The following is a 12,976-nucleotide window of genomic DNA, read 5'->3' as shown; positions in this document are numbered from 1 at the left end:
ATGAACATTGGCAACCATAGCTGAACCTTTATTTTTAACATTTTGACCTCACAGCACACTACACTTTTACATTAATTAATTTATAGGTTATGAGATTTTGTATCTCGGCAAATTTCATTGTGGAACCCTTTTGACACACCATGCCAAACTAAACTTTTCCTCTTTTCCTGATATTCTTACAAATGTTTTCTTAACATTTTAACTGGTGTTTTGATTGAAAAAAAATAAAATAAATCTAATAATCCATCCAGTTAAAGATTTTCCAAAATATGGTAAAGTATATTGTTCTGGGAGGAGGAAGCATAATGAAAACCTTTAACTGTAACAATCTGCTCTTGCATATTCATGTGGTTCATTATTAATAATCACTTGATACATTGGGACCTGTGGTGGGAGTAAATATAAAGGCAGTCTGGTCTTCTGTCCCCAGCCTCAGGTGAAACTGTGTGCTGATGAGAGCTCATGTGTGCTGCAGGTGTTGCTCCTTACATTGACATTTAAACTGCAAATTTTATTTTTACACAATGAATTCTGAAACAAATGTTACAATTGTCACTATTGGTGGATATGTGGAAGTTGAAAAGTTTAAATTTGCTTATTTCTTTACAATGTTTTTGGTTTATATTGTTATCATCTGCAGTAATGCCACTATTGTATGTCTCATTTGGATGCACCAAAACCTCCATGAACCAATGTACATTTTCATTGCTGCTTTGCTGTGTAACTCTATTCTCTTCAGCACTGTCATCTACCCCAAGATAATGATCGATGTTCTGTCTGAAAAGCAGGTTGTAACATATTCTGCCTGTATCGTTCAGTGCTTCTTGTATTATTCTCTGAATGGTTCTGAATTTCTGCTTTTGTCAGTCATGGCCTATGACCGATATGTGTCTATATGTAAACCTTTGCAATATCCAAATATAATGAGGAAGAACATTGTGTGTTGCTTTTTAGTTTTAGCTTGGTTTATACCCAGCATTCAAATATCTGTTCCCAATATACTAATTGCTAACACCAAATTATGTTATCCAACTTTGAAGGGAATATACTGTAATAATTTAATTTATAAATTACACTGTAGTATGTCTAGAGCAATGTCTATTTATGGAGTGGTTGTATTAATTAATGTATCAATCTTGCCTGTGTTTTTTATTCTGTTCACGTACGCCAAAATATTTGTGATCACTTATAGAAGCTGTAAAGAAGTGAGGAAGAAGGCAGCAGAGACATGCTTACCTCATCTGTTTGTTTTGATCAATTTTTCCTGTTTGTTGACTTACGATGTGGTCACAGTGAAGCTAGAATTTGACATGCCAAAGACTGTTCGACTGATCATGACCTTACAAGTGGTGCTGTATCACCCGCTGGTCAATCCCATCATATATGGGCTCAAAATGAAGGAAATCTCCAAGCATTTAAAAAGACTATTTACCAAGGAAAATGTAAAAATGATTGAGCAATAGTTACAGGTTAAAAATGAGTAAATATAATCAGTTCAGTTGTGAGGACAAATGTTCAGAATGTCCTGGTGTTTGTAGACAAACCAAATTAAAAGAAGTGATTATTGCATGTGGGAGTAATGTTATTTATTGAAATTACAATTTGAACTGTGGCAATTATCAACTTACATACACAATAAACTACTAGAGTAATAAAATGTCCATGGCACTTTTAACTGAATAAACCAGATAACTCTGTAGTTTAGACCTCTAAAAACATGTTCTGAAAAGTTCTTATTTGTGGAGGCTTTTGGATGTGTTTAAAATGAATCTTGATTTTAAATGATTCATGCAAATGTAATGAAAATCACATAATCTTGCATATAGTCGTTTCACAAGAATTATCCAAAAGGAATTGTATCATTTCTGTTAATAATTACTTTACTGAATTCTTTATTACAACAAGAATCTGTTTTCTATTTCTAATTTTATTATTAAAATACTGTGAACCAAAAAAGGCTAAAATGATCTCAAAAAAGGGAGCATGGTTAAAGATCTTATTGTAATTTCTCATGTAGAACTGCCGAATGCAACTTTTAACCCCTGTAACAGATGTTTTTCCATGTATTTGAACACAACGTGTCTTACCCCTGTACAAATCTATTGTATAAGCATAAATAAATCAGCTAGGTTCCGTCTGCAAACCATTCAAAGTGAACTCGTTCTGTTCATCATGATTTGAAGCAAGTAAAAATCTTTTACAGAGCCTTAAATATGAACTAAAGAATGGTGTGGTTTCTGATGTCAGTGTCTCATAATCTTGTAAATACTGTGCAAAGAAAGAGAATTAAGGTGTAGGCATCCCAAGAAGTAGGCTCAGGTGCACAGTACACTTGCATAGTCATACAAAGTGTGCCTCCAACTCTGTCCTAGTTGACATTTCTTTTTGACCCTCATATACTGATAAAATAAATGAATGCGTTAGAGAAACCCAGTGTCTTCTGTTGTCATTTATAGCCTGACAGACCATCATCTCACCCTCAAACCATCTACTATGTTATTTTTTTTGTATTTGTTTTTTTACTTGTAATCAGCCATGTTTATTTTGATATATAAGAAGAGCCATGCATTCTCTGATTGGTTAGTCCATCTATCAGTCATGGTCATACAAACTGTGGAAGATAAGACATTGTCATATTGTTAAATCTCTGCAGTAGGGGGGATTTACATGTCTCTATGGAGATGTTTCTGCTTCTCCTGGAATTTTGCGCACTGCAGATGGTATGAAGCAGGTTTATATGTGACTTATGGTGGATGGAATTTGAAAAAAAAAAAAGGAGATAAAAAATAATAAAAGCAACATAATCAATATTTGGGTAAGATGTCTTGTTCAGATTTATTTATTAAGATAATAACTCACCATTCTCAATGGGATGCCACAAGGTTCAGTTTTGGGACCCTTGCTCTTCATGCTGTAGTTTACATCCAAAACATCAGTGGTAATGGTGGATGTTGGTGCAGTAGGTAGTAGTTGGTAGTAGTAATAGTTGGTCCATAAGGGTAGAAAATATAATATTGATTAGTAGTTAAAAAGTGCATTGTTTTTATTAGTGTTTCACATGGATAAAGTGCGAAACTTGGGCGAAACTGTGTGCTTATGAGAGCTTATATGTGCTGCAGGTATTGCTCCTACTCACATATGACAATTTCACAGCTAATTTTATTTTTGAATTCTGCATCGTATGTTTATTACAATCTTATGATGAAGAGTCTGTTGCAGAGACCTGACTGAGTCTCATGTTTATACAGTACAGGCTGGGTTTGAACAACCAATAGTAGTGGACTGGAATACATTTCCACCTTCCACAGTGGTTGGTCTCTCTACCAGAGGCCTGGGAGCTTAAGAGTTCTGCACAGTATCTTTGCTGTTCCTAGTACCTTGTAGACGTCTGTTGTTTTTCCTCTCCACATACAAAATGTTCGCTGCAAACTCAGGATGATTTCTTAGACAGCCAAAGGTTATCTCGGTCCTTCCTGTGGATCAATCCTGCCCATCGCCTTCGCCTTTCACTATTTTTCAATTCCATTGGGAAGGGAAACAGTTTGAGCAGAGGTTTGCAGTCACACAGATCTGATTCCTTTTTGCATTTATGGAGTTCTCAAACTACTGAAGTCCATTTCTCGAGCCATTTTCCACTGTTAGGACATCCAACAACCACACAATTACAATGTCTGAATCCCATATGTAGCGGAGCGGTGTACTTTTCACGTGGACTTCCATATAGTAAAATTACCAACAACGCCACCTGGTAAAACCAGCACATGGTATTTCCCCAACAACTATAGGCACCCAGGTTAGCTCATAATGTCCCCACCAAGGCTGAGACACAGAAGAGCTTATTTTCCTGTAGCTCTGATGTGAGTGATGTAACCACATGAACACACTTGTGGCTGTGTCCATCGAGAATAAGAGGCTGATAAAAGTCCCCTCTACTGTCCCACTGTCCAGTTACTGTGCGCTCATAGGGACAATAATGGACTCGGACCCTAACACCACGCACTATATAACTCTAGATGGGTATGTGGCCATAGAACAATACAGGGCACTTTATTTTATCGTAATGTTTACAGCGTACATCATCGTGATCTGCAGTAACAGCACTATTGTCTGTCTCATTTGGATCCACAAAAACCTGCATGAGCCAATGTACTTTTTCATCGCTGCTTTGTTGTGTAACTCCATTCTTTACAGCACAGCCATCTACCCAAAAATGATGTTTGAAATTTTGTCCGAAAAACAGGAAGTGACTTATTCAGTGTGTCTTTTACAATATTTTTGCTTTTATGCTTTAATCGGGTCTGAATTTTTGTTGCTAACTGCGATGGCGTATGACCGGTACTTGGCTATCTGTAAACCTCTTCATTATTCAGCGACAATGAAGAAAGCAACAGTGAGCTTTCTAATAGTGTTTGCTTGGGTAATGCCAGCGTGCCAAGTGTCAGTACCAACAATTCTAAATCGTAATAAGCAACTTTGCAATGTCATTTTTCAAGGAATCATATGTAACAGCACTATTTACCGACTCCACTGTGCCAATGCAGGTTTTTTGAATATTTACGGCTTGCTAGTTTTGATTAATCTCTGTTTTTTCCCTGTAATTTTCGAATGCTTCACGTATGCGAGGATTTTTATAATCACGAATAGCAGAGGGGCAGAGGTGAGGAAGAAAGCTGTGCAAACCTGCTTACCACATTTACTGGTTCTGATCAATCTAACTTGTTCCGCGACGTACGATGTTCTGTTGGTTAGGATCCAAACTGTTTTTCCAAAGACAGTGCGTTTAATTATGACTTTTCAGGTGGTTCTGTATCACCCACTGTTTCATCCTTTTATATACGGGCTTAAAATGAAAGAAATATCCAAACATCTCAAAAGTCTCTTGAGGATTAAGAAAACAGAACCAAACTAATATAATCCGTGTATCATTCGTTCATTCGTTTTTCAATATAAAACCAAAAATAAGAAAAACGAAAAAACAACAGTTTTCTTCGTTATTGTCTCCAAAACCAAAATGAAAAAACGGATAACGATTCGTTTTTTCAGTTTTCGATTTGTGTTTAAATGAAGAATGGAAAAAACATAACGGCCGTTTCCCGTTTACGTGACTTCCGTGACTGCGATGCCGAACTTTTGCACCGCGTACGGACTGAACTAGACTGACCCAGGTCCGAGACCAGACCGACCAGAGCGGGACTGAGACGGGACCAGACCGGGACCAGAGCGGGACTGAAACCGGGACCAGAGCGGGACCGAGACCGGGACTGAGTTCAGTAGCGCTCTGGTCCCGGTCTGGTCCCGGACCTGGTCATCTGAACCAAAAGCTCTTAGTTCGGTTCGTTTTCGTTGGGGTGAAAGCGTCAGTCAGAGGCTCTGCACCACCTCGGAATCAACCGCGGTTCTTGATCGCGGAGGACCAGAGCAGCTCGGTCTGGTCTCGGACCTGGATCCGTCCTGATTCAGTCCGTATGCGGTGAGACTGGGACCAGACCGGGACCAGAGCGGGCCTGAGACCGAGATCGAGACAAGACCAGGACCAGACCGGGACCAGACCGGAGGCTCAGAGCCCACGGCAGGACCGGAGCTCGAAGCTAGGCTCGGACCCCGTGGAGGCTCAGAGTCAAAGCTCGGAGTCCGGTCTGGTCCCGCTCTGGTCCCGCTCTGGTCCCGGTCTCAGTCCCGCTCTGGTCTCGGTCTGGTCTCGGACCTGGATCAGTCCCGGTTCAGTCCGTATGCGGTGCAAAAGTTCGGCATCGCAGTCACGGAAGTCACGTAAACGGGAAACGGCCGTTATCCGTTTTTTCCATTCTTCATTTAAACACAAAATCGAAAACAGAAAAAACGAATCGTTATCCGTTTTTTCATTTTGGTTTTGGAGACAAATAACGAAGAAAACTGTAATTTTTTCGTTTTCTTATTTTGGTTTATATTGAAAAAACACGAATGATACACGGATTTAATATGTATTGCTGGGTTTCAGATGATATCACAACATTCTGTAAGATTAAACCTGAAATGAATATTGTTAGAATGCACTTTTTTTAAAATGAGAAAAGTCACACTAATAGAAATGATCACGTTTACCTTTTGGATATTTCATGCTTAAGCACAATGTCATCAACAGGAAAAAATCTGTCTCTTGTTTGACACCACAACAATCTAGAATCTGAAAATCTAAAATCTATTTCAATGTTCAAAAACAATAAATAATACCACACAGTAATTTCGTATGATCTCTTTAAACTTTAAACCACTGTAATATTTAAAAGCTATTAAAATATTCAAACATATTTCAAGAGTTTATTATTGAATTTTTATGATTGTGGCTTACAGATAATGAAAAAAGTAATTCGTGTCTCAGAAAATTTGAATATTGGAAAGTCTTGGTGTCACATCCTAAACAGCTAATTCACTGAAAACACCTGTAAAGGTTTCCTGAGCCTTTAAATGGTCTCTCAGTGTGGGTCAGTAGGCTACACAATCATAGGGAAGACTGCGGACTGGACAAATGTCTGAAGACACTGATACTCTCCACATGGAGGGTAGGCCTCAAAAGGTCACTGCTAAAGAAGCTGTTGCTCACAGAGTGTTGTATCCAAACATTTATACAAACTTGAGTTGAAGAAAATACAGTTGTAGGAAAAGAAAGAATATGTGGGAACTTAATAAGAAGTGGGCTGAGACTGGGGTCAGCACCTCTGGGACATGAGATGATGTCAGAAGAGTCTGACCTGGGCTGTGGGGAAAAAAGAACTGGACTGTTGCTCAGTGGTGCAAAGTCCTCTTTTCAGATGAAAGTCAATTTTGCACATCTTTTGGAAATCAAAGTCCCAAAGTCTGGTGGAAGAGTTGCTTGAAGTCCAATGTGAAGTTTCCACGGTCAGTGACGATTTGGACTGCCATGTTGGTCCACTGTGTTTTTTTAACTCCACAGTCAACACAGTCAATGCGACACTGAATTTTGTGGAGAGGCACTGAATCCACATTGCTTGAAGACCGTAACCATGAAGTTTCCACAGTCAGTGACGATTTGGGCCATATCATCTGCTGGTGTTAGACCACTCTGTTTTTTGAACTCCAAAATCAACGCAGTCAATGCGACACTGAATTTTGTTTTTTCATTATCTGTATGCCACAATAAACAAACATTCAAGAAATAAACTCAAGAAATAAATATTGTGTCATGAGTCTATAAAATATATGGATTTAACTTTCTGAAACGAGTGCAAACAATATTGAACCATTTCATGATATTCTAATTATTTACGATGGACTAGTATATAGATCACATTTGATTGGTAATTATTTGCTGTTAAAGTCACTTTTTCCAGAAATATAGGTTAGGACAACTGTAACACTATTTCATTTTAAAGGTCCTTTGTTAGTCTTTTAGTCTTGAGAGGTCAGCACCTCTGGGACATGAGATGGTGTCAGAATAGTCTGACCTGGGATGTGGGGAAAAAGAACTGGACTGTTGCTCAGTGGTTCAAAGTCCTCTTTTCAGATGAAAGAATATTTTGCATATCTTTTGGGAAAAGTCCTATATTAGTCTTTTAGTCTTGTGAGCTTTAAGCCATGTTAGAATGTTATTACCTCCTCCAAAAACATACCTGGAGTTCTTTTCTGTTTTATTCGCACATGTTTGAGTTATCTGAATGATTCTGGTGAAGGTGTATGGAGTTTAAAAACAGAGTGGAGTACTTACTGTATTACTGCATGACATCACAAGAGTTTAAATACACAGGGTTTGTGTGTTAAACATGTGAATGAAACGAAACACAACTCCAGGTCTGTTTTGACAAGGAAACATTATACATAAGGACATGTACTTTTATTGCTTATATTAGTTCAGGAAAACATATTTACTTCATGTAAAAGCTGTATAATGTAAAAAGAACTATCATTGCCTCTGTTTTTAAAATAGGCCTTTTGTTGTATGAGAAGCACACAGAAGCAGTCACAAGAGGCAGACAGTTTTATCCATTCAGAGACTTTTCTGTGTGCAAACAACTCTGTGATTCTTCAAGACATTTGTTTCTCTATATTGGGAATAAGTTATGTTTCTATGCAAATCTCAATTTTAATTCACAGAACCATTGAAAACAGTGGATAAACTGTACTGCACTGGACAATTCAACTCAAATCATCCCAATAAAACATACTTATTTTTGGTTTCTTTTACTTGTTAAGGTTATATTGACTTCATATAATTTGTATCTAAACTGTAAAGCATTCTGAGAAGCATCAATCAGTACTTATATAGAGAAATATGGAGAAACCAGAGTAAAAAACATAACTTAATTTAATTTCATGTGGCCTTTAATATGTATTCCACGTTGACTTTTGTAAATTACAGATATTCTGTGTAATTTTTCTGCTGAGTACATGACACGCAGGTGATGTACAATCAGCATTGAAAAATTACACAGAATATCTAATATTATATTATATTATAACATCTTTCTCTGCATTTGACTCATCCTACAAGCAAGTGTTGCTAAGGAAACCAGTAGGAAGCAGAAGGAGTCACTTTTAAATATTAATCAGTCAGACAATGTACACTAATACTACACATCGCTTAGAGTAGGTTAAAGTTCAGTATCAACAGAGGCTTAAGCAGGGGAAAGGCAGGAAATAGGCATGTGGGATTTTGGGTTTTTTGGGGGTTATTTTGAGTAAACCTTTAAGTCTCTATTGTTCTTGTAATTGAGTATTTTTCTAGTTATGTAACTGTAAATTACTATATTGAAAATCATGAATATAAAATGGTCTTAAATGCTGTTAAATTTCATCAAAAAGTAAGTACACAGTAGACATTTTTGAGTACACATTTTTAGCACTCTTCACCACTGTGATTGGGCATGTTTTGGGTTGAAGGGGGAAACAAGTTTGCCCAAAGGAAACCACCCAGACACACATGAAGAACATGTAACCTCCACACAGAAAAGCCCGGTGTTCAGTAGAGTTGATGATGAAGTGATCTACTCACTGAGCACATCAAATCAACAAACTGTCACTGAGATTTTTATTCATTACAAGATAAATCTTCATGTTGGGATAATCTCGACTTTCAAATAAACAGTCAAATTTAGGCTATATTTCTAAGCAAATGTTTTTTTTCCCTCATAGGTTGGGTTATTGTGGCGGATTAGTTGTCCTGGTTTATGAGTAACATCTCTGTAAACACTGGGCCTATCAACATGAAACAAAAATTATCACAAATTCTAATGTATTTTCTGTCAACACAAACTGTCATGATTTTAAATCATTAATTTGTCTAACCCAATCACCAACAAAACACATGAAGGTTCAACCTTTCTGAGTAGTAGTAGTAGCAGAGTAAGCAAAACTTAAAACAATCAATCATCAGGCTACAAAACAATATCAACATATCAAAGTAGAAATGTAAAGACTCTTTATTTCAAAATTAATTTCACAAATTTTCAAGACTTACAATTAAGTTTAAAAAAAAAAAAGTTGCAATTGTTAACAATTCAAATTAAAAAAAAAAAAAAAATCAATAAAATAAAAATATATCCTCCAAAAAGTCCTTCAAAACTGTGAAAAATCATGTTATTGAAATTCGCAACTAACAATTTAAAAAACTTTAGTTTTGTTTTCTAAATGAACATAGCAGCTTTTTGATGTGCCTGTTGATTTCCTTCATTTTGAGCCCATAAATGATTGGGTTGAACAACGGATGGTACATTATCACTTGCAGTGTCACTATGAAACGAATTGTTTTAGTAGATTCAGTTTCAATTCGCAACAAAAGAACATCGTAAGCACTAAAAACTGTAAAATTGATCAAAATTACCAGATGGGGCAGACAGGTCTCGATCGCCTTCCTTTTCATTTCATTGGAACGTCTTGCGATGAAAAATATCTTTGAATACGTAAAAAGTATAAAAAGAGCCGGTAAAATGACCAGATTGACAAAGACCACAAGCCCGTAGATGGTTAGTGCTGTTGAACTGGAGCAGTACAGTTTGTAAACGGTGCTATTACATATAATTCCCTTAAAAACAAAATTACATATCTTTTTCTTTGCATTCAAACACAATGGAACAATAGTCTGGCAAATCGGAAACAGCCACGCAAACGCAACAAAAACTATTATGTTGGTTCTTCTCATTATATTTGCGTATCTGAGTGGTTTACATATAGAAACATACCTGTCATACGCCATAGCTGTCAGGAGCATGAATTCAGAACCTCCTAAATTGTAATACGTAAACCATTGGAAAAGGCAGCCTGCATAAGAAACTATCTGTGTTTCAGACACAAAGTCGATCAGAAGTTTGGGGTAGATTGTGGTGCTATAGATGATAGAATTCACAGACAAAGCAGCAATGAAAATGTACATTGGTTCGTGGAGGTTTGGGTGAATCCATATAAGATACACAATAAGGCTATTACTGAACACAATTAGTGTAAAAGCTGTAAACATAATGACAAAGTAAAGACTGCCATACTTCTGCACCTCTACATAACCATCTACAGTAATATATGGAGCACTAGACCTGTTCTCCATTGAGGTTACAACTTCTTGTTTGAGACTCCAAAATGAAATTCCATAATTTTATACATGTTCCAGCCTTTAGGGATTACAATGCAAACTCCTGGCAACTTGCAGTTACATCATGCTGGGGCGTTGTACATGTGTCTCTAATGCAGTGTTTAGGAGTTACCATGGTGGCACGTTGCACTCAAAAAAGTTTTGAGTTTTGAGAAACTCAAGAAAAAATACAAACTCATGACCATAGGTGAGGGTAGGAACGCAGATTGACCGGTAAATTGAGAGCTTTACTTTTCAGCTCAGCTCCTTCTTCACGACAATGGTCCAATACAGCGACCGCATCACAGCAGACACTGCACACTAGTAATGACCGAAAGGACGAGATCGCGGATACAAGCGGTCGAAATGAGTTTTCTCCCGAGGGTGGCTGAGCGCTCCCTTAGAGATAGGGTGAGGAGCTCAGTCACACTGGAGGAGCTCAAAGTAGAGCTGCTGCTCCTCCACGTCGAGAGAAGCAGCTGAGGTGGTTCAGGCATCTGTTCTGGATGGCTCCTGGGCACCTCCATTGGGAGGTGTTCTTGGCATGTCCCACCGGGAGGAGGCCTGGACACGCTGGAGGGACTATATGTCTCTTGGTTGGCCTGGGAATGCCTTCGGATCCCCCCGGAAGAGTTGAAGGAAGTGTCTGGAGTGAGGGAAGTCTGGGAGTCCGTGCTTAGACTGCAACCCGGCCGCGAATAAGAGGAAGAAAATTGATGGAAGAAAAAATAAGGATTTAAACTACACATTTTCAGGAGCTTGTGATCAATATGAGTGTTCATGGTCCAGTTTAGATTTTTTATTTTTAACTAAAATGGTGAGTGTGAGTGACTGAAAAACTGTTGGTTGAGGCCAGCTCACTTGTGACTGTAATCTTATGTGTAAGACACTTGCTAAACAGCACAAATGAACTCGCCTGTTATAATTCCAGTTAAAGCTCAGTCAGTTCTTTATGGCCAGATTGTGTTAAAATAAAGCACAGATTAAAGTCTAATAAAGCTTCCGACAAATCAGAGTCTACAGTTAGTATCAATTAATCATTTATAGCAAAATATAAAATCTTTTAAATGATGGAAGTCCTCAAAATGGCCTCTGTGAACAGGAAGCTGAACTCAGTCTAAATATGTAGGGTTTGTATGTTAAACATGTGAATGAAACAAAACACAACTCCAGGTTTGTTTTGGCGAGGAAATAACATGTACCTTTATTTCTTAGTTCAGGAAAACATATTCACTCCATGTAAAAGCTGTATAATGTAAAGAACTATCACTACCTCTGTTTTTAAAATAGGCTTTATGTTGTATGAGAAGCACACAGAAGCAACCACAAGAGACAGACAACTGTATCCATTCAGAGACTTTTTTGTGTGCAAGCAACTCTCTGATTTTTCTGGACATTTGTTTCTCTATATTGGGAATAAGTTATGTTCTATGCAAATCTCAATTTTAATTCATGGCACCATTGAAAACAGAGGAAAAACAGATGATCACCCGCACTACTGCACTGAACAATTTAACTCACATTCAAGGGAAAATTGACTGAGTTACTTCACAATAAAACATACTTATTTTTGGTTTCTTGTACTTATTAAGGTTATGTTAACTCCATATGATTTGAATCTAATCTGTAAACCCTTCAGAGAAGCATCAATGTCCGTACATATGCAGAAAAATATGGCAAAATTACTGTACACACATTTTCCAGATTCACAATTTAGTTGAAAAAAACAAAAAAACAAAACAAAAACAAAAATGTTACAACAGTAGTTACCAAAAATGTTCAATAAAAGAAAAATATTTCCATCAAAGTCCTTCAAAACAGTAAAAAAAAAAATCATGTTACTGAAACCCACAACTAACAATTTAAAAATCCACTTTCAACTTTATTTTTGTTTTCTACAGCAGCTTTTTGATGTGCCCGTTAATTTCCTTCATTTTGAGCCCGTAAATGATTGGGTTGAACAATGGATGGTACATTATCACTTGTAGAGTCACTATGAACCGAACTGTTTTTGTAGATTCAGTTTCAATTTGCAGTAAAAGAACATCGTAAGCACTAAAAACTGTAAAATTGATCAAAATTACCAGATGGGGCAGACAGGTCGCGATCGCCTTCCTTCTCATCTCATTGGAACGTCTTGCGATGAAAAATATCTTTAAAAAGTATTTTAAAAAATGGTAAAATGACCATATTGGCAAAAACTACCAGCCCGTAGATGGTTAGTGCTGTTGAACTGACGCAGTACAGTTTGTAAACAGTGCTATTGCAGATAATTCCCTTAAAAACAAAATTGCATATCTTTTTCTTTACATTAAAATAAAACGGAGGAATAGCCAAACAGATTGGAAAGATCCACGCAAGCCTTTAGGGATTACAATGCAAACTCCTGGCAACTTGCAGTGACATCATGCTGGGACCTCT

At 37.3% G+C, this 12,976-nt stretch overlaps 3 protein-coding genes across 3 annotated transcripts; 2 read left to right on the top strand and 1 right to left on the bottom strand.

Moving 5' to 3' along the window:
* Positions 1-524: 524 nt before the first annotated feature.
* Positions 525-1,463, top strand: LOC110162952 (olfactory receptor 4D6-like). Its single transcript, XM_020927866.2, has one exon. It carries the CDS (start codon positions 525-527, stop codon positions 1,461-1,463), a length of 939 nt encoding a protein of 312 aa, XP_020783525.2.
* A 2,510-nt stretch (positions 1,464-3,973) lies between these two features.
* On the top strand, positions 3,974-4,909 carry LOC110162951 (olfactory receptor 6N2-like). The gene has a single exon (XM_020927865.2). The coding sequence runs from the start codon at positions 3,974-3,976 to the stop codon at positions 4,907-4,909; it is 936 nt and encodes a 311-aa protein (XP_020783524.2).
* Positions 4,910-9,604: 4,695 nt separating this feature from the next.
* Positions 9,605-10,531, bottom strand: LOC110162949 (olfactory receptor 142-like). Its single transcript, XM_020927864.2, has one exon. The coding sequence runs from the start codon at positions 10,529-10,531 to the stop codon at positions 9,605-9,607; it is 927 nt and encodes a 308-aa protein (XP_020783523.2).
* Between the last annotated feature and the right edge of the window lie 2,445 nt (positions 10,532-12,976).

This window comes from Boleophthalmus pectinirostris, unplaced genomic scaffold, assembly GCF_026225935.1.
Source record: "Boleophthalmus pectinirostris isolate CB_2022bp ecotype Guang Dong unplaced genomic scaffold, ASM2622593v1 HiC_scaffold_1, whole genome shotgun sequence".
Taxonomy (NCBI): domain Eukaryota; kingdom Metazoa; phylum Chordata; class Actinopteri; order Gobiiformes; family Gobiidae; genus Boleophthalmus; species Boleophthalmus pectinirostris.
This window is presented reverse-complemented; position numbering and strand designations above follow the sequence as displayed.